The sequence below is a fragment of the Hypanus sabinus genome, chromosome 27, assembly GCF_030144855.1.
Source record: "Hypanus sabinus isolate sHypSab1 chromosome 27, sHypSab1.hap1, whole genome shotgun sequence".
Classification (NCBI taxonomy): Eukaryota; Metazoa; Chordata; class Chondrichthyes; order Myliobatiformes; family Dasyatidae; genus Hypanus; species Hypanus sabinus.
In genome coordinates this window covers 18,153,547-18,176,217 of record NC_082732.1, presented here as the reverse complement: position 1 = coordinate 18,176,217, position 22,671 = coordinate 18,153,547, and the positions used below count along the sequence as shown (strand labels likewise).

General features: G+C 41.1%; 1 protein-coding gene across 2 annotated transcripts in view; it reads right to left on the bottom strand.

Annotated features, from left to right (window-relative positions):
- The window catches only part of LOC132382028 (rho guanine nucleotide exchange factor 10-like protein), a 193,884-nt gene that overhangs the window by 160,437 nt on the left and 10,776 nt on the right, over positions 1 to 22,671 (bottom strand). For both annotated transcript variants that reach the window (XM_059951841.1, XM_059951842.1), the window contains exon 2: positions 19,989 to 20,074. In XM_059951841.1, coding sequence (XP_059807824.1) covers positions 19,989 to 20,025 — 37 coding nt within the window. In that variant the 5' untranslated portion in view covers positions 20,026 to 20,074. The remainder of the gene's footprint in view (positions 1 to 19,988; positions 20,075 to 22,671) is intronic.

The following is a 22,671-nucleotide window of genomic DNA, read 5'->3' as shown; positions in this document are numbered from 1 at the left end:
CCATCAATAACTCACTCTGAGACGTAAAGGCGAGATATCGGCTTTTATTGACTGGAAGAAGGAACCAGCAGTGAGTGACCACCATACTACATCCTGGAGACTGAGAGCCCGGGCCCAGGCTCAGATCGCCTTTATACAGGGGCCTGTGGGATGAGCCACAGGAGCAGTCAGCAGGGGCGTGTCCAGACAGGCACACGTAGTTCACCACAGTGCTAACCCTTGTCTGGGTGCAGGTTCACTGAAGAAGGCAACCCTGTGGCAAATCACTGTTGGAATTACTTGGTATGTCATGGAACTGGATAATCCAAACGTGGATTTTCGGCACCCACTTTGGTGACCCCTGCAAAGTCTCGGGTGTGTGGTGACCAGTCCTGGAAAAGGGATGTCTCCTATCAGTTACCTGGTGAAATTCTCACTTTTTGGGTACTGTGTCTGCTGAATTGCCTTCAGAAAGGTACGGTGGCCGTTCTGACGTTTCTCCGCAAGACTCGCTTCTTCGCTGTATTTTGAATCTCTGTCTTCAAGATTGTCCCTTCGCTACACTTTGAATCTAAAAGTCTCTCCTATCAGTTCCCCCATGAAATCCTGAAACTTTCTGAACTGACATTCCGAGACTGTGCTCCAGTAAGACTCTGTTAAGAATTGTTTCCAAGTTTAACCGTTTGGGAGTTATAGATGCATAGTGCTGTTAACTTCATTTTAATTTAGTTATTTGTTTACTTTTCTATGTTTCTGTTTGAGTGTTAATAAGCTTAGTTGTTTTGCAGTAATTCCATGACTCCATTCCACATCTATTATTGCTGGTTCCACGTAACAAGAGGGTTCACCTCCTTTCTTTCCTGCCACCCACAGAGCCCGACTTCAGGCTGAACTCGCGACCAGTACAGAAGGATCACTGAGAGACAGCATTGCAGACACAGACGGTAGTATGGACACAGACGCCCCCTTCCACCCCACGGTATCTGTTCATAGCCTGCTTACTGCTTGGGTTTTATAAATTTCGGAGTTTTAGCAGAGTATCTGTTCATTTAATGCATGGAGTAGTGGTTTTGGGTAACAGATGAACACTTGTTTAGCTACATGCCTAAATTTAGTGTTTCACTATTTGTTTGTTAAAGAAACAGCTCACACACCCATTTTTACATTTGTGACTTCTGTTTCACTTGCATCCTTGAACCTGCTCTCCCATGTTACACCACCTCCTTCAAAAGGGTGACAATCACACCAGTGCTCAGGAAAAACATGGTGAGCTATCTTAATATCACCCAGTGACACTCACATCTCCTGTGATGGAAGAGCTTTGAGAGGTTGGTCATAAGTAGAATCAGCTCCTGCCTAAACAAGGTCCTGGACACGCTGCAATTTGCCTATCACTAATAGGTCTACAGCAGATACAATCTCATTGGATCTCAATCCATGTTGGATCACCTGGACAATAGTAATACCTATGTCAGGCTGTTGTTTACTGACTACACCTCAGTGTTCAACACAATCATACCCTCAATTCTAATCAACAAGCTCTAAAACCTGGGCCTCTGTACCTCCTTCTGGAACTGGATGCTTGACATCCTCAGCAGGAGAATATAGTCAGTGTGGATAGGAAATAACATCTCCTCCTCGCTGTCAATCAACATTGGCTCACCTCAAGGGTGTGTGCTCTACCCTCTCTACATTCATAAATGTATGAATGGGCACAGCTCAAACACGATCTATAAATTTGCCGACAACACAACTATTGTTGGCAAAATTTCAGATGGTGACGAGGAGCAGTACAGGTGTAAGATAGACCAGCTGGTTGAGAGGTACCACAGCAACAACGTTGCACCCAGGATCAATGAGACCAAGGAATTGACTGTGGACTTCAGGAAGGGGAAGTCAGGGGAACACACACCAGTCCTCATTGAGAGATGAGCAGTGGAAATGGTGAGAAGGTTCATGTTCTCAACATCTGAGGGTCTATCCAGAGAGAACATATTTACAAAGAAGGCATGATGGCAACTATATTTCATTAGGAGTTTGAGAATTGGCACGTCACAAAAGTATTACAGGTTTCTACATTTGTACTGCAATAAGCATTCTAGCTGGTTGCATCTCTAACTGGTTGCATCAGCATTTGATATGGAGGGGCCATTGCAGAGGTGAAAGGTGGGTTAGTAAATATATATATTTACTAACACACCCAAGGATGTGCTGGGGGCAGCCCACAAATGTTGCCACACATTCCAGTGCCTACATAGCATGGCCACATGTTCAGCACAACATCACAAAACACAAGCATCCGCAACAAAAGAACAAAACTACAGAAGAAGCCTCCTTCCCACCCTCTGAACCCTTCTCCCACACACACAAGTCCGCAAGCCCAGGACGGACCACCTCTGGATCTCCAGTTCTCGGCCTCAGACTCACAAACACTGAGCCTCTGAACTCCAATCTCTTGTCCAGACTTGTTCTCTGCCTCTGGACTCAGTGACTTCGGTCTTCAGCCTTTCAAGCTTACAACTGCCAGACTTGCTGAGCTCTGGACTTGACCAGCCCTCTTAATTCTTTTTAACCATGAATCCACACTGAGGTGATTCACAACAGCCAATTAACCCACTATCACACCTCTGGCGCGTGGGAGAGGACTGAGCACACAGAGGGAACGCATGTAGAAAAAGACAGAAGGTGCATACTCTGCAGTGGCTTCTAATGCTCAGGATTAACTCATTGCTCTTCTCTCACAAACTCCCACCTCTGGACTGCAAGTGGTTTTGTTATGTCAGGTTAACTAGACAAGTGAGCAATACTCGAGCAGAAACCTGATTTGGGTGTGTTAGTTCAGCAGGACTAATTCAAATTCAACTTGTTTGATCATGTCCTTAGGTGCCACATATATCAATCAGTGCCACTAAATCACCAATTATCTGGAGTTATCCTTGGTGAAGTATTACATAAAGCTCTTTGTGAGATATTGCAGTTTGCATCTAACATAGGCTTGCAACACTACTGAAAACACTTCTTCAGGAAAATTAGGTTTCTGTTAATATATACAACATGGGTCAAGGAAAATGGATGACATCTACTCAGTGTGGGCACATTGTTCCAAAGCTTTTTGACCATGGCCCGTCACTTAGCACCTCAACAAAGCTTCGTGTATAAACAGTCAAGCACACCCTACCCTGCATAATCATCCCAGGTTACTCTGGAATCTCCAAGAATGACACTAAATCTTCCATAGTCTCCTGTAACTATTCACAGCAATTTCAGCAAAATCACAAGGCAATTAAATACTGCAGTCTACTTTCTAATAATCAATGATTAACTTTGTTAGATGTACATCAAAAACATACAGTGAAATAGATCATTTTCATCAAATCAAATGGGTGAGGGTTGTGCTAGGCAGCCAGCAAATGTCACCACTTTTCTGATGCCAACATAGCATGCTAATCAGGAGGAACATGGCAGGAAACTGAAGCATCAATGGAAACCAATGTGGTCACGGGGAGTACGTACAAACTCCTTACAGTCAGTGGCAGGAATTGAGCTCTGATTGGTGATCACTGGTGTAGTAATAGCATTACATTATCCGCTATGCCATCCCATAACATGTTGCTTTGAACAGCTTTCCATTTTAGTTACACCCCAACTTCACTATTTCAATAAAGGCCACTTGAGCAGCTATCACTAATTGTTAAGAGTTCGTTTGCTCTCCAGAGAAAATGTCACATGGTTGGAAGGATCCCATGTACCAATGTATGAGGACAGGCTGTTTTACTTGAGAGACAACATGATGAAACCTCCAGTTGATAATCCCAGCACAGAGAACCAGCCCTTGTACTGTAAGAGTCATCCATACAATTCTGCAGAAGGCATCTCCCTATATAATCAAAGATATTAGTACACACGCCTAGCTCAACAAATATAAGTACATGAAATTTGGTCCAATTATCTACATAATTTAGTAAACTAACTCAATGCACCATATTGACATCAGTACCAATGCTCCCAGTCTAAACCAAAAACTAATGAGGAGGGAGGGAGTTAAGTTAAATACAAAGGACACCTCCCAAAAAGTGTGGTACACCCATTTATTATTTTTCATGGTGACTCAACTTTGTGTCATCGAGAGGTGGGACTCTTTAAAAGTTAACACTGGGCTCCCACAGTATAATTTGGAACCTAACTTAATGCTCTGATGTCCAAGTTTCCCAGTGAATTGGGAACATCAAATGTAAAAAGGAGACAAAAACTGGCAGCTTCGTAATCTTTTTTCTTTACCTAAAAAAGCACTCCTTGTAGACCAACAATTATATCCTGGCTACTAAAAAAAACCTTCAAACTTCCTGCTGACAACTACCATCACAACTGCCCTCTCCTGGACTTCCCATTTGCCAATACACCACAACTCCAGAAGACCACTGCATTTGTTTACCATTGTCTATTGGAGGAGTAGTGAAGGTTGAAAAGAATATTGTCACAATAGCTCAGCATTGCTGGATGGGAATTAATCTACAGATAAGTGGAAAGTGTTCAAACTTGGTTACCTGTAATCAAATTTTAAAAGTGCTAGTCATTGCCTTGGAGTACACTGACACTTCTCCACATGCACACCTCCAGAACTGGGTCAAACATTGAGATTAATATAGGATTAAAGTAAAATGTTTGGTTGATGGTCAGCATATTGGGTATTGGTCTTATTTTTCTTGGTGCTTTTTTTCTTTAATTGGGTTCTTTCAGGTTTCTTGCTTTGTGGCTACCTGTGAGCAAACAAATCTCGAGGCTGTGTAATTTTATACATTCTTTGATAATAAATGTACTTTAAATCTTTGAATCTTGAACCTTTGAATAAAATCTTACTTGCAGCAGCATCACCAGCATATAGCATCAGACATGCAACATACATAAAAAATCAAACATATACACAATTTTTAACAAGAAATATTACAATTAGAACAAAAAAAAACTTTCTCACCAAGTGGTCATAGTTATGCTAAACTATAGTGATTTGGGATTTGCTGGTTGGTTCAAGAACTGAATGGTTGAAGATAAGTAGCTGTTCTTGAACCAGGTGGTGTAGAACTTCAGGCTTCTGTACCTCCTAGCTAATGGTACCAACAAGGAGATGGTGTGGACTGAATGGATCTCTGATGAAAGGTGTTGCCTTTTTGAGTTAACTCCTCACACAGACAGTACTGATGGTGGGGGGGGTGGGGGTATGTGCCCGTAATGTATTGGACTGAGTTCATTACTCTATCCAGTACATTTGCGCATGCAAATATATTGCTACTTAGTTTTTCTGACAAACATTAACAGAAACACATTTAAATAGATCAGCGAGTATCGCAAATACTCACCCGTGCCCCAAATAAGGACACTAAAATTCATTAAGTTAAGAAACTAAAATAAAATTAGACTGTAAACTTTTATTAGTTCAGATTGCAAATACCTCAGGATGTCAGAAAGGTCTCGGGTAGTATTTTGGCTGTGTCAATATAAAGTGATTTTAAGAATGTGTACTTTTGGGAGGGGCACCAATACGTCTTGTTCCCCATTTAGTACTCCTGCTTGAAAACTAAATGTCAGCTGGATGTCTTTGCCTGACTTGCTGTGTTGAATGACAACAGCCTGCCACTTACACTGCCAACTGGGTCACAATAGGAAGGAACTGACTGCTGTGAAGCCGCACTAGAAAGCAAGAGAAAGTTGGGAGACAAAAACTTCAAATCACTCAAATAATTACCACAAAAGGCAAAGATTGAATGATTTTAGGTACGGGCTGTTTGCCTTTTTTATTAATGGAAAAATTATACACAATGATATGTAAAACTTCCCATAAACTGAGAGGACCTTTCCGAGTCAGAGGTTTTCTTTCATCTCTTGAAAACACAAATGCTTGAAATCCAACCAAAAAAATTTTGATATTTAGCTTAAACATTCTTCCATTGTCTTCACCACCACTAACTGCAAGTCAATGAGAGTTGTTTTTGTTCTCCATCCGCTAAGAAAATGAATTACAAACAGATGGGCCTGCCCACTCCTTTTCAAGAAAATACTCTCACTTCCAACTGATGACCTTTTTCATCAGCAATCAGCCAAGAGACAAAAGTTTCCAGGCCTTAATGCTCTCATTGAGTAAACAACCTCAGAGACAGCAGAGAAATCTGACAGAAGAGTAAGAAGATTTAATCTTACAGCTCTGCCTGGGTTCTCCTACAGCCTATTTGCAATATACTGCTGGAGGCTCAAGTATTCACTCAGCTCCCAGGGATTTTTTTTGATTGCAGGCTTTTCAATTTTCTCTTTTTCTAAAAGAAACTCTGATACCATACTGCCCCAATATTTCTGTTTTATATAATAGAGTGCAATTAGTGCCGAGGGCTATACAACAGAATGAGGTACTACAGCGACCGCAATAAAAAGATTTCCATTAACGAGGATAACCAGGGAATAATATGGATCTGGAAACCTGTATGATATGCTTCACTCAATCCCAAGAGAACCAAGACCAAGTCAACCTACTTTATCAGCAAACCAGCTGAAACCAATTATCTCAGAGTGCAGGATCAAATGTGGGACTTTTTGGTTTAGGATTTAAACACTGCACGAGGCATTTACCAACCAAAGCAGGGTTCTGCTTCTTGATTGCAAGGTGAAGCAACTCTACAGATGTTAGCTGCTAATATGCAGCTGCAGGGGCAAATAAAAAGTATGATCATGAACTCTATTTCAGAAAAGGTCTCTGGCCCACTCCAGAATATATTTAAAGCTTGACCCAACGCAACAATGAGGGCTTCATGGAGCCAAATGTCCTATGGTCTAACTATTGATAATTTTATGCTGTGCTCTTCTAACTGATCTGAGGCATTGCAACAGTTAACAGCAGGGATTCCAAATAAGATTTCTTCCATTGTGAGAAGACTATTCAGCCAATCAGGCCTATGCCAGCTCTCTGTGCATGCCCACAAGTCCCTCACTTCTTTCACACATGATCATCAACTCCTCCCCAATTCCCCTACTCTAGGGGTTAACATAACAGCCGGTGTATCTGTGGGACTATAAAAGAAGCTAGAGTACTCAGGGGAAACCCATGTTGGGTTTTGTTGCCATGTGACATCAGAACTGAACCTCAGCTAACAGAAGCCTATTGATGAAGCCTATTGCAAGGTCTGTAGCAGTTACTTGAAAACAAATCATAACCGTATAGAGACCAAGTACAGGTTTGACACAGTACGACGCCCTCCACAATAACGAAGTTCTAAGTTGAAGAAAGTACTTCAATCCTTTATTAAGGAACCAGCAAAGACAAACAATCTTGTAATGATAAAAAATACACACTAATGCAACTAAAAAATAGCAATATAATGAAATAAGCAGTCAAATGCATTCAAGAGTATTTAAGCAATCTTAAATGTTCCAATTAATGTTAAGCATAATAGAGAAGTTAATGTTCTTATGCATTAGTGGTCAACAAAAAATACCATTCTGGCTACCTCATTGGCTTTAATTAGACTAAAACTAAAGAAAGCATGAATATGTAACTCTACTGTTCGCTTCTACCACACAACAACCCACATGACAAATTACCCATAAAAAACGTGCACCACAAATACAGTACAGACCAATAAAATAGACACATAACTTACTACAAGGTCCACAGTATACTGTCCAGACTTAAGCTTCCCTCTACATTCCCTTGATAGGTTTGTTGATTCTATGTTAAACTTGGTGGCACACTGGGTCAAGTAGGCAGTAAGGGGTGATGGAAAGTAATTAATAGCAGAGGAAGAAGAAAAACAAACTGCATTTTTTAGCTGAACGAGTGTTAGCTCCACTTCCTGTCATCCCAGGGCAGGGGTGGATTCAGGCACTGCAAAAAAAAACAATACATCTTCCTGCGTTGATGCCTTTTGATGGCCCAGTTTGAATCATGTGGATTCACGGGCAAGTTAATAGGAGACCGGTCTCCAACAAAATCCCTTGGTGGTATTCTCTCCAGAGTGAAGCAAGTTATATGAAGCAGGATGGAAGACTCACTTATAGTTCATATGTAACTTTTAACCTTGCATCCGATGGCACATTTTAAACTTCCTGCACAGCGTAATACACTCTGATTATATTTTTAAAAGAAATGCTGCCTTACTACTTTGTATTATTTGGACAAATTCTTTATATTTCAATTAAAATTTATATCAAAATGCTTTGAACAGACATATAACAATCTCTATCCAAATGAAATACTTACCAAAATAACACACTCGAAATGATGGAGAAATTTCAACAGATCCTGATGAATGATCTTGGGCCAAAATGTCAACCGTTTACTCTTTTCCGTAAATGCCGAGTTCCTGGTCTGCTGAGTTCCTCCAGCATTTTGTGTGTGTTTTGCTTTGGATTTCCAGCATCCGCAGATATCCTTGTGTTTGTGAAACCCTTCCCAAAATAACCTACTGAGCTACAAAACCCTGATTTTTATTCTTGCTCAGTTATACAGCAAGGAAACAGGCTATTTGGCTCAGGTCATTCATACCAGCCAAGGTGACTACCTGAACTAGTCCCATGTGCTTGCCTTATTTCTTCATCTTTCTCATCCATGTACACATCTAAAAGTTTTAATTGGACCCACTTCTATCACTTACTCGCAGCTCGTTCCATGGACCTGCCACCCTCTGTGTGGGAGTCAACGGCCACTCCGGTCGTCTTTGAATCTTTCTCCTTGACCATAAACCCATGTACTTGAGGTTTAGACTTCCATACCTTTTCTTCACGACTTTATACATCTCCGTACAATAATCTCTCAGCCTCCTGTGCTCCAGGTAAAACACAGCTAGCCTATCCAGAATCTCCTTATAACTCAGGTTGTCCGGTCCCAGCAACATCCTTGTGAATCTTCTCTGTGTTCTTTCTAGCTTAAGAACAGCTTTTCTATAGCTAGGAGAGCAGAATTCCATACAACATGCTAAGTGCACTCTCAGCATCTTCTACTGCTGAACGTGATGTTCCAGCTCTTGTACTGAGCATCTCAGTCAACAAAGGCAAGCACTGCATATGCTTTCCTGACTATTTTTACCAGTGTTCCCGTTTTTAGAGGACTATGTGTCCATTCAGACAACTTTTGGCAGAGGGAAAGAAACTGTTCATGAAACATTGAGTCTGTGTCTTCAGGCTTCCTGATGGTAGCAATGAGAAGCAGGCATATCCTGAATGATGGGGGTACTTAATGATGGATGCCACCTTTTTGAGGTATCAAGGTGTCTTTGATGCTAGGAAGGCTCAGTTGATCGAGAGCCTGCTAAAATCCTAAACAGCTTTCTTCACTGTCCCTTGCACTACCAATTTTGGTATCATACAAACATGCAATTTACATTCTTGCCCAAATTAATAACAATTATTAATAATGTTGACTCAAATGAGAGGAGACTCAACATAGATCCTCGTGGCACACTAGGTGTCATTGGCTTCTGTTCTGAAAATATTCTAAATTTCAGAATGAGGGCACTGCTTGTGCTCCTGTCCACAGCAAAAGTGTTGAGGTTGAAAGGGTTAGGAGCTTCAAGTTCCTCAGAGCGAGCATCACCAATAGCCTGTCCTGATTCAATCATGTTGATGGCATGGCCAAGTAAGGTCACTAATGCCTCTACTTCCTCAAGAGGCTAAAGGAATTTGGCATGTCCCGTCAACTCTTACCAATTTTTATCAATGCATTCTGACTGGATGCATAACACGTTTGTATGGCCAGCTACTGCAAGAAACTAGAGAGAGAGTTGGTGACACAGCTGAGAACATCATAGGAATCAGCCTCCTTCTATGTACTTCCTGCTGCCTCAATAAAACAGCCAGGATAATCAAAGTCCCTATCCAACCCAGGCACTCCCTCCTCTCCCCTCTCATCAGGCAGAAGATACAAAAGCACATACCACCAGGCTCAAGGACAGCTTCTATTCCACTGAATGGACCTCTGGTACAATAAGATGGACCGTTGGCCTCAATCTACCTCATTATGATCTTGCACTTTATTGTTTACCTGCACTGCACTTTTCGGTAGCTTTTACACTTTATTCTGCATTGTGATTGTTTTACCTCTTCTTGCTCAACAGACTGTGTAATGATTTAGTCTGTATAAACAGTATGCAAGACAAGCTTTTCACTGTATATTGATAAATGTGGCAATAATAAATCAATACCCTTCACAACTGCCCTTTGGCTGCTACAACCAGATACAAGAAGTTCACAACAGTGCTACTTCCTAAGCTGGAGCCAACTACTTCAAACCCATTTCCCCAGCACTTTCATGACCTTTTGTACTCCCCTTTGAAGTGCTTACCCAATTTCCTTGAACCAGAGTCTGGATTTGGTTTCCTTGGAGTGGAGTAAGCCAAGTGTGGAAGCTCAGAGGTATGCAAAATGAGGAGGAGAACAGGGTCGACGAAGAAATTTTGTACGGTATTGCCAGTGTAGATGATGGAGACAAGTAAACTTGCAGCATTTTTTTAAAAAATTATCTGGCTGAGCACTTGAATCACCACGGCAAGGCCCAATCATTGATAAACGGGATTGTATAGAGAGGTCCTTCAGGGCTGCCATGGATACGGTGGCTCAAGGAGCATGCTTCTGTGCGAGATAACTCTGTGAAATGCTTTCAACAGCCATCAGCTTTCACCAGGTCGAAGGAAAATAAACTAATTGCTTCATATTCCGGTGTAATCCTAAATCCAAATTTCCTATATTCTTCAAACACCAGTCTTAACTCATAGCAATCTGAAACTAGAAATGCACACCATTATGAATAGCTTAATCACTACTGAGTCAATGGCGGGAAAAAAAACTCAGCATCTTGCTTTAAGAATAGCTGACATGTCATGAAGCGCACTGAGCTCAAAGGAGTATCACTGAACCAGATTCTGTGCTGTTATTAATAAGCAAGGGCAGCTAAAGCCTCACCAGAGTTGGCCTCTGCACTCCAGAAAGTGAAACAAGTGCAAAATCTGCCACTTTACCTTTCATGCTCACTGACCAATGATTAGTACTGCAAAGCACTGTGCCCACAGGGCAGGGGTAGGACTCAACGCATTGCTTCCTGCGGTGGAAGAGATCGCTAATCCCGGGCCCACACATTCATTGTTTCTAGAAACCCACAATATTAGCAACCATCAGCATCTTCCTGATAATGGCGGGAAATAACTCAGCTTACATTGCTGTTTTCCCTTCATTCATACACCTAAGTCTTTTGCTTATGTGTAACTGTAGGAACCCTGCCTGTAAGAATGCATTACATGTAGTTTGGGGGGGGGGGGGGGGGTTCCAAATATGCATGAACAGTTTTCAGTCGAATTGAACCACACAATATCAAGATTCTAGCTAAATAAAGAATGCTAGTGTTCTCCAGCATACAAGCACTCTTTTTTGTATGAAACTATGTTGCATACAAGGCCAATGAAACAGTTCCCATAATGTCATGCAGATTAATGTGTAGGCCTTTTGTTTACAGTAGACTTCACCTGCAAGGCCAGATGCAATATTAACTCCTCCCCCAACACCACTTACATTATAGCGAACATCTCTCCCCAACACAACCCACACCCCCATCTCTAATTTTCTATACTAACATATGGTTTCTCCAAAGTATCCAAAACTTTAATGCAACATGCTAGGCAACATGTGCTGTGTTCTCATGTGCTGTGAACATTTGTCTAGAGCCTGTCACTGGCCACTTTGCAACTCTTCAATAAATGGTATTGACTTTCCTATGACTTAATAACCTACAACTTAACTAAATAATTATTAATCACTATAAATTCAACTTCTGTCCCAAGAATATGAATATCTGAAACAATGGGCTTTCATTTCTTCATATTACAAATGTCCAATGTCAATTTGCAATGCCAAATATTTGACCTTAAAAATTCCCATCATTTTAATACTGTATTGCTGCATCTCCTTCCACTTGTTCTCCCTCTCCGTTTCTCTTTTATAATTCATGCACCTGTTTTTCCTCATTTCTCAATTCTTTTAATCATACTGTTAAAGCGAACAGACCAAATGAACAATGCTCAAGATGTCCCTTTCCCCTCACCACAGCCTTTTCAGCAACACCATAGGCAAAAAGAAAATCAAACTTCATCATGCATGAGTAAGATTATCAGCAAAGTTTGCCCAATATTTAAAGAGCATAAGAAATATGACATTTTATAGTAAAGGTCACCTTCAGGATCATTTGCCAAGCCTGTATGCTGGCTTTCAATGACTTATGTACAAGGACATCCAGCTAAATTGAAACATTAACATTATTCAGTCTTCTTCATTTAAAAACAATCTGTTTTTTGCTTAAGTCGGTAAAGGTACACAGTATTGCATTTGCCATGTTCTTACCACTCATCCAGCTTGCTGATATCCCAGCAAAACCTCTTTACAGCTTGCTCCAAACTTTAAACTCCACCTACATTTGTCTCAGCAGAAATTTTCGGAATATGACATTTGGCTCATTTGCCCAAATTGTTGATATACAGTATGAATAGGAGACCAAATACTGATTCCTGTAGTATACCACAAGTCCCCTGCCAAGCAGAGAAGGACCACAATTTTCCCACTCTTTGCTTTATGCCCCAGAAGCAATTTTCAACCCATATCAGTATATCACCTCAACTCCGTGTGATCCAACCTTGATGGCCATCGTCCTGTGTGGGATCTTGTCAAAACTCTAAAAATTCAGAAGCACATTCACTGGTTCTCCTTTATCCATTCTAGTAACATCAAAGAGCTTCAGTAAGATTAGTCATAGACGATTTTCCTTCTACAAATCCATGCTGACTCAGGTCAACTATTGTGAGATATTCTTTGATTACATCTTTCTCTTCAGACATGATTCTTCACTGTGCTTCTACGGCACAGGTTCCCTCTTTCTTTAGAGCAGGGGTTCCCAACCTGGGATTTCACAGACTCCTTTCTTAATGGTATTGGTCCACAGCACAAAAAGTAGTTGGGAATCCAATGGTTTAGAGAACTCAGTTGATGAAATCTACATCAGTGAACCACACAGCTACGAAAAAATCTTCATTGTGACTTAGTTAACTGAATTAAAATTAAAGCAGCAATGAAGCACTACCATTGACTTTAACACTTCAAGCAAACCAGCCACAGTTCCTGTTCCAAAATTCATTCAGCAATACTTTAGAGAACAGCATAATGAGGTTCGGACCTCATTATCTACAATCTACAATGGTCTACAATCGGGAGAAGGTAATGATTCCTGTTGGTGGATCCATCGCTGCTTTTAGGAGAGAAGGGCGAATCCAAATGGAAGTCCATTTGCTTTTCTTGAAACTCAAGTTCAGGTTTATTATCATTCAATTGTACACATGTATACACCTAAACAAAAATGTTCCTGGAGGACCAAGGTGTGAGGCACAGTAAATAAATCACATCAATTCTAAAGGGATTCAAGCCATCTACCATTTGTGTTATAACCCTGGAATTCAAAACAACTATTTTTAAGATATTTAAAAGTGGTATATGTTTTTGTCTAATTACTTGCTTCAGGAATTATCAATATGCAGGTATATTATTGAATTTTCCAACATAACTGATGTAATTTAAATAATTCATAACAGTACCTTAAAAAATATTTAGCCCCCACAAATATTTTCTCACTTTGTCTCATTTTCTGAATTTAAAATATATTGAAGAAGGATTTTCTGAGCTGACCTACAAAATATTACACATCATATCAAATCAAAAGAAAAATTCTAAAAACTGTAAGCAATTTGCTAAAAATTAAAAACCAAAATTTGTGAGGCTGAAGAAGTATTCATCATTTATCCCCTTTGTAATTACTATGCTAGCTTTTCTCATTGAAATATATAGTTATCTTACCCACTCACTGAATTTGCTGATGTAGAAAATTGGGGGAATCACTTGTTTTCAATGAATTTATAAGAATAAAACCTCTCTCTCTCTGTAAGAACAAATAGTGTGGTAGGTTTTCAACAGACCAAACCAAAATGAAGACACAAGAGCACTCAAGGCAAGTCAGGGATAATAGAGAAGCACAAATCTGGGGAAGGGTGGAAGACCATCTCAAAGGCACTGAACATACCTGGAGCTCAGTGTAGCCCATTCTGAAAAAGTGGGGAAAAAATTAAACCACAACCACACAGCCTAGGTCAGGCCAGTCATCAAAACTTCATTGCTGGAGAAGAAAGACACTTGTAAGAGAGCATACTATGACACCAACAGTCACTCAGTGAGCTACAGAAGTTAATGTCTGCAGCTGGAGATTAAGTTCATGGGTCCATAATCTCTAAAGCTTTGAACAAAAAAGGTATTTATGGAAGAATGGCAAGGAAGAAGTCCTGGTTAAAACAAAGCATATCCTTGCCCGTAAAGACTGCAAGCTGTCACTTAGAAGATGCTATAAAGATATGGAAGATCTTATGGTCAGATGAAACTAAAGTGGAATGTTTTAGCTGTATAGTTCTTTTAGCTGTGTCACTATAGGAAGGATGTGGAAGCATTGGAAAAGGTACAGAGGAGATTTACCAAGATGCTGCCTGGTTTAGAGAGTGTGCATTATGATCAGAGATTAAGGGAGCTAGGACTTTACTCTCTGGAGAGAAGGAGGATGAGAGAGGGCATAATAGAGATATACAACATATTAAGAGAAATAGATAGAGTGGATAGTTAGCAACTCTTCCCCAGGGCACCACCGCTCAATACAAGAGGGCATGGCTTTAAGGTAAGGGGTGGAAAGTTGAAGGGGGATATTAGAGGAAGGTTTTTTTACTCAGAGAGTGGTTGGTGCGTGGAATGCACTGCCTGAGTCAGTGGTGGAGCAGATACACTAGTGAAATTTAAGAGACTACGAGACAGGTATAGGGTGGAATTTAGGTGGAGGGTTATATGGGAGGCAGGGTTTAAGGGTCAACACAGCATTGTGGGCCGAAGGGCCTGTACTGCACTGTATTGCTCTACGTTCTATGTAACATTAAGCATTATGTGTGGTGTAAATCTAATATTGTGCAACAGCCAGGTAACACCATCCTTATAGTAAAGTATGGTGGAGGTCGCATTATGCCGTGGGGATGTTTTTCAGGAGCAGGGACTGCAAAGCTAGTCAGTGTCAATGGGAAGATGAATGCTGCTAAATACAGAGAGATTCTGGATTTAAAAAAAACTGCTAGCCTGTGCCAGAAAGCTTAAACTGGAGAGGAATTTCATCTTTCAGCAGGACAACATCTCAAAGCGCACTGCCAGAGCAACCATGGAGTTCATGTCCTTGAGTGGCTAGAATCCTGCAGAAACCCAATCAAACAATTCTCACAAGACCTGAAGATTGCTGTCCCACTGCTGCTCTCAAACTAACCTGGCACAGCTTGAGCAATTTTGCAAGGAGGAATGGACAAATCCTTCTCCATTATGTAGCGCGAAGCTAATAGAGACTTATCCAAAATGACTACTGACCGTCTTAGCTGTGCGAGGTAGTTCAAATTAAACAAAGGGGGATGAGTACTTTTGAACTGCTGACATTTGTTTTGAATTTTTAGTTTTTGGGCTCTATTGTGAAAAAAAATGGAGCATGTGATTCAAAAAAAAAATCTCATTTAAATTGATCAAAATATCCAGTTGTAATTTATGTGAACAAGGGTTTAGGGCTTGAGCACCTTTACAAAACACTGTACATACATTTGAAATATGTAATTAAAAGTGCAACATAAATGCAAGCCTTCCTCTGTTGTAATGAAATCCTGCACCATATCCATTACAGAGCATCCTCCAGCCTGCACTGGTTACAAGAGATTTGATAATGTCCCTTCAGGATAAGCCCACATTCCTGATGAATTGGGAATGATGTTACAATAAGAGCTGGAAAAAACATCAGAGAGGTTGGAATGTCTGTTCTTATAGAAAACACAGATTTTTCCTCTGACATTTCCAAGCATTAGTGAATCTGTAATCAACACTACGTTTGGAGGCCAAGAAGATGAAGGCAATGCCAATCTCCCAAAACACGAGGCCAAAACTTTCCTCTTCAAAAGATTAATGAAGTGTCACTTTTGTCTTAGTTGCAAACACACTTACCCAATTCAAAAGGCCACTCTGGAGAAGTCAACACAAAACCTAGCCAAGCACCTTACTGCAGTTGTGAGGATTTATTGCAAATTCAGTTTAGATGTACCAAAGACATGAAAGGAGCTATAGAAATACAAGATTCACGGTCACGATAAAGATGCACATTTAGCTATTCAAATGTGATACCGCAGGGCAAAAATTTCACAGATAGCCGCAATAGGGGAAGGACAACAGGCTTTCTCATCACATTCAAGGTTTCGTTCTCGTTCCAACTGCATTTTCTTGCCAAGTCCTGCATGGGTTTGCACACACATGGAAAGAATTTGTTGTAACAACCTGCAGGAAGTTCAGATTGGTCTGAAGCAGCCAAGAAAAGGAGATAAGTGCTTCTGAACTTGTCAAAACGACAACTTAAATGTTAGTTCAAACTCAAAGAATGACAAGATTCAACAGTGCCACACTTGAAGTTGGTGGAGGAAATGTGATTCTCTTTGTTGTTTCCCTTTTCTTTCTCCTCCACATTCATGATGACAATAACAGCACAATTATACTGGACTTCTTGATACCCATATCACCTTCAAGCTCTTGTCAAGCAAAAGCTTAGGACCTGCACAGGAGTTGTGATAGAAGGTCACTGTCAAATTAACTGCACAAACTGGAGAATAGTAAAGGAAGAAAACATTTTATTTAATGATTGTTACCTGGTGAAGGTAACCAAGGGATTCCCAAGACTTGATATAGATTGAGTGGAAAGGGCATATCCTCACTGTAGGAAGACACAAGCTGGTTTTATAGGTATAGTGGACAGCGAGGTTTCCCAAAGTTACAGCAAGATGTACGTTAACTGAAAAATTGTGCAAGGGAATGGCAGATGGAATGTAACTCAGAGAAGAGCAAGGTGATATAGTTTGGAAAATTAAACCAGGGAAGGATTTATACAGTGGATGACAGGGCCCTGTAAATTACTATAGAAGAGGAAAACCTTGTTGTACACGAGCATTGTTTCCCTGGAATGGGAACACAGGTAGAGCAGAGGATGAGAGGTTGAGTACAAGAATTTGGTCCTCCTGTTACAGTTCTATACAATCATGATTAATGTATATAGAACTGTGTATATTTCTTGGTCACCACACTACAGGAAATGTGATTCAGCTGGAGAGGGTGTAGAAATGATTCACAAGGACATCATCCAGGTTGGAATGCTTGAGTTATAAAGGACAGGTTTGATAGGCTAGGTCTAGGTTTGAGCAAAGAAAGGCAAACACTAATAAGATGAAGATACATAAAATATCAGACAGCCAAAGATGTAGAAGGTTAATTATGCTTCCTATACTTGGCATGTCTAATACTACAGGGCATTGATTTAAGGGGAGAGGATGGAAGTTTAAGGAGATCTGAGGGGTACATTTTTCCACAAAGAGCAGTTGGCATCCGGAATGAGCTGCCAGCAGACATGGTAGAGGCAGAAATGGTGACAACATTGCAGCAGCACTGTGTCATGTACTTAAATAAGAGGGCTTGAGAGGATACGCAATTAATGCAGGCAAGTGAAATTAGTACAGATGGATATGATGGTCAACCTGGATGAAAAGGGCTGAAGGGCCTGTTTTTATGGCTAATAAGAGGGAGCTAGGAGAGGAGGAAAGATCAAAATGAATTCTTGCCCAAAAATCCTTTTGGAAAGATTTAAATGCGGAGGTAGATGACGGATTGATGTACCAACTTGCAGTTTATTAAGATTGACATTATGGGACATTTTTGGCCAGAAACGTCCCTTCTAATAAACTAATTTGTGTAGTGCAGTAGATTCTCACATTATGTGCTGCAAGTCTCTGTAATCAATGTTACATTCACAATATGTTATGTGAAAATTGAGCTTTTTGCTTTATCTTTCAACTGCTCTCATTAACCTGCCTTTCAGATCAGAGAAGGAAGCAAGATGATGGTATTCAGTTCAGTAAAAAAGGGCTCTTGTTGCCAGGGTTCACCACAGGCATTGTACTGGCAGTTCCATGAGCTATAAAAATTGCATGTCCAGTAATGAGAGAAACTAAATGATGCCAAGTTCAGAAGAAACTAGCACAAGAATGAAAATGTGCTTATTATACATGGCTTGGATAAACCAGGCCCAAAAGAAAATCACTTGGGAATTCCAACAACAATTTCATGTCAACGGTAAGCTTTCACAGAACATAAAAATTTACAGCACATTACAGGCCCTTCGGCCCATAATGTTGTGCCAACCATGTAATCTACTCTAGAAACTGCCTAGAATTTCCCTAGCATATAGCCCTCTATTTTTCTAAGCTCCATGTACCTACCTAAGAGGCTCTTAAAAGACCCTATTGTACCCGCTTCCACCACTGCTGCCGGCAGTGCATTCCACACACCCACCACTCTGTGTGTGAAAAACTTACCCCTGACATTCCCTCGTTACCTATTTCCAAGCACCTTAAGACTATGCCCCGTTCAAATCTGATATCGAACTTAAAAGATCTTCTGTTAAAATAGGAATGCTCTGTCTGTGTATGCACTACTATTCAGTTGGTTGGTGGAGGGGAGAGGGGTGGGGATGAGGGTTGGTGGGGGGGTGGCTGGGTTAAACAGTCAAAATGTAATCAACAACTGGTTGTATTGAATGTAATTTGTTGGTGTTGCCATAAAATTTAGTGATAAAAAAAGCTATGCCCCCTTGTGTTAGCCATTTCAGCCCTGGGAAAAAGCCTCTGGCTATCCACACGATCAATGCCCCTCATCATCTTATACACCTCTATCAGGTCACCTCTCATCCTCTGTCGCTCCAAGGAGAAAAGGCCAAGTTCACTCAACCACTTCTCATAAGGTCAGCCCTCCAGTCCAGGCAACATCCTTCTAAATCTCTTTGGCACTCTCTCTATAGTATCCATGTGCCTCCTGTAGTGAGGTGACCAGAACTGAATACAGTCATATTTCAATAGCCTAAGTGAGATGTCAAATGTACTTTTTTAAATAAAGAGAATGGTAAGTGCTTGGAATGCACTGTCAGGGGTGGCGATAAAGGCGAAAACAATAACAACAAACAATTATTTGATAGCCACATTGATAGTAAAAAAAATTGGAGGGATATGGGCTGTATATCACGAGGTAATGTTACAGCGATATAGACCCTGGTCAGACCCCACTTGGAGTACTGTGCTCAGTTCTTGTCACCTCACGACAGGAAGGATGTGGAAACTTTAGAAAGGGTGCAGAGGAGATTTACAAGGATGTTGCCTGGATTGGGGAGCATGCCTTATGAGAATAGGTTGAGTGAACTTGGCTTTTTCTCCTCCGAGCGACGGAGGATGAGGGGTGACCTGATAAAGGTGTATAAGATGATGAGAGGTATTGATCATGTGGATAGTTAGAGGCTTTTTCCTAGGGCTGAAATAGCTAACTCAAGAGGTCACAGTTTTAAGGTGCTCGGAAGTAGGTACAGAGGAGATGTCAGGGGTAATTTTTTTCTTTTTTTTATAAGTAGAGAGGGGCCAGTGCGTGGAATGGGCTGCCGGCGACAGTGCTGGAGGCAGATTCAATAGGGTCTTTTAAGAGACTCTTGGATAGGTACATGGAGCTTAGAAAAATAGTGGGCTATGGGTAACCCTAGGTAATTTCGAAATTAAGTACATGTTCGACACAGCATTGTGGGCCGAAGGGCCTGTATTGACCTGTAGGTTTTCTATGTATAGAAGGAAAGGGTTAGACCAGAGGTTCTCAACCTTTAGTTATGCCTTATGCCAATATCATTAAGCAAGGGATCTGTGGACTCCAGGTTGGGAACCCCTGGGTTAGATTAATCTAAGCTCAGCACCAAATCGTGGACCAAAGTGCTACCCTGCTCTGTCCCTATATGTCATGTTATACAGTACCATAACCTTCGATAGCAGTTCAGTGGAGGTGAGAGCACAGCTCATCAATCAATATCCTACCTTCCAGATGGAAAGGAGAGGAATCAGAGGAAGCCATTTCACGAAACAGCCTTCTGTCACATCAGCAAGAAGATTCCTGGCCCTTCCTGTTACAGGAAACATCGTTTTAATAGGTCCGTTAGGATTATAATTTATTATGTTTACATAAAATGTAGTTTGCACAAAGATCTGTAAAATCAATGCATGAAACATCCTAACAGTAGCACAGACAAGTCGAGTAAAAGCAACACTGTAATATCTACCACACTTAAAGAAAGTAGTATGTGACAATTAGGGCTAAATTGATGTCACAAAAGAAATTTTCCTTGCCTTTATTGAAAGGCACTGGCTTATGATAAAGTATGGTTCCACGGGCCGCAAAAACGCTCATTCAAGACCAGACATTTCAGTTGATATTCCTAATATATTAAAGCATTTATCCATTAATAAAACATGAAACAGTTAACAGCAATGATCTGCAGTGCACGGCCAAGGACGATCACTGCATGCTGCTAAATCAGTGCCTCCTGTGAATCCAAGCCACTGAAGTAACCTTGCTTGTCGTCTTTCTGCTCCCTAACCCCAAGACACAGATCAACTGGTAGGTGGAGCCAAAGATGGAGCCAGAGGGTGATCTCCCCCAGCTCATCAGCAAAACTGTTAAACCCTTCATATTCTAGTGTCTCTATTTTCCTTTTCAAGGTGGCCGGGGTCCTAATGGGATCTTTGCCATACAGCTGCATTCAAAACCGTCCCTGTTCTTGGAGCTCGCCGAGCAGCATGTCCTGGTTTGGCCTGAAGTCGGGCAACTTCTAGGCCTTACACGGCCCCGTGGACACAATTTCTCCCTGGTGTCGTGAACTGAAGTGCAGCGGGAGCCGCAACATCGAAGGCAGCGAGACTGGTTGTCAGAGGGTTCTGCACTCCGTAACCGATCGACGTCTCTCTCGGTGGTGAGGAAGAGTTTGTAGCTGATGCTAGAATCGGGGAACTCGAAATAAAAAGCAACGCTTCAGACTGTAACATCGAAATAGCGACTATCACTATGGAAGGACATCTTGTTAAGGAGACACAGCCTAAGGGATGTTGAAAATGTTGAAGTGACAGTGTGTCTTTGATTTACTGTAGACCATGGTCTCTTATTGGGGGCTTTGCTGTTGCTTGCATGGTAGGTGGGGGGAATGCTGATGCTTTATGATAAAGTAAGTGGGGGAGGGGAGGATGAGAGTTCGATGCTGCTTGGGCATGGAAGGGGTTAAGGGGTTTTGGGGTTCTTGCATGTTTTTTCTGACATTCATTCATCGGTGTTCTCTTCTGTTTTGAGGATGTCTGTGGAGAGTGGGAATTTCAGGTTGTATATTGTATACATTTTCTGAACTTGAATGGAAACATTGGATTATCAACTGTAATACTCATAATACAAAAAATGATAAACTTAGCACAGTGTAGTAAATTCAGCTCAAACCAAAAAGGCAAGTCTGGGACTTTGTTGCCAATGCCATTAGATCAATGACAGTCAACTAAAAAAAAATCATAGTTGTCTGTGTCAAGTGCTCCCTTAGTTTCTCACATCCATCTTTATTGCCTCATCTTCAAATTAATTTACTCAATAAAAATAACACCTTCTTTCTTTTGTCCTTTTTTCAGAAGGTACATCTACAGATAATCTTTCAACAGTATTTAAGTGCTGTTGGTTAATCCCACCATAAATTAATTTTAATCGATCAATAATTTGTTACTTCATCTGACCAAAGGAGTGACAGAACAAATGTAACCTTAAGCAATTCACCTAAACCCGTCACCCCATTCAATACGATGCAAAATCAATATTCAATAGACTGAAAGCATTTGGTCTATTTTTTGAAAAGGGGGCACAATTAACTGGAGCATCTATATAAACAGCAGAGGCCAGGTTTCCTGCAGCAAGAAAATTGCTTCCTGAGACCCAAAGCCACACCAAGCACAGCCAGGAGTGTGATACAATGCTTGTCAAGTGCTCAGACGTGTTTGGTTCCAACAGCTCTCAAGAAGATCAATACCATCTAGGAAAGAGTGGTTTGATTGATTGATACCTCGTCCACAACCATTTTCCTTCCCTCTGCCGCCAGGGCATACCGTCTGCACTATGTGTACTGTCTGTAAAATACACGATAGGCACCTTCTAAAACCCCACACTCTGCGATCAAGAAGGACAAAGGCTGCAAATAAATGGGAGCACCACCACTACCTGCAGGTTCCTCAATCCTGACACAGAAATTTATTGCCATATTGGGTCTAAATCCTCTTTAACAACACCAGGTGAATACCTTAAGCAGGACTGCGATAACTCCTGGATTATTACCACAATATCAAGCCCAATCAGGGATGGACAATAAATACTGGCCTGCCAGCTCTAACCCAGTTGCAAAAATATTCTTTTAAAAAAGCATTTCAAGTTAACACATCAGTTTTCTCCATTTAGCTATCTAGACGCCTACCATAGCCGGTGACACTGATTAGAAGATTGCACTGGTGAGACCGAGACTTCAAATTCAGTTGACTGATTCTCTCGGGTTATTTTCAATTTCATTCAAAACTGGACACCAGTCAGCTTTCCGTGACAACATCTCCCCAACATCTGGCTTCGAAATGTGTGAACCACCTTTGGCATCTGAGTCAAGTGCCGACTCTTAATGGGTTCCAACTGCTGCTCACCGGCAGTCAG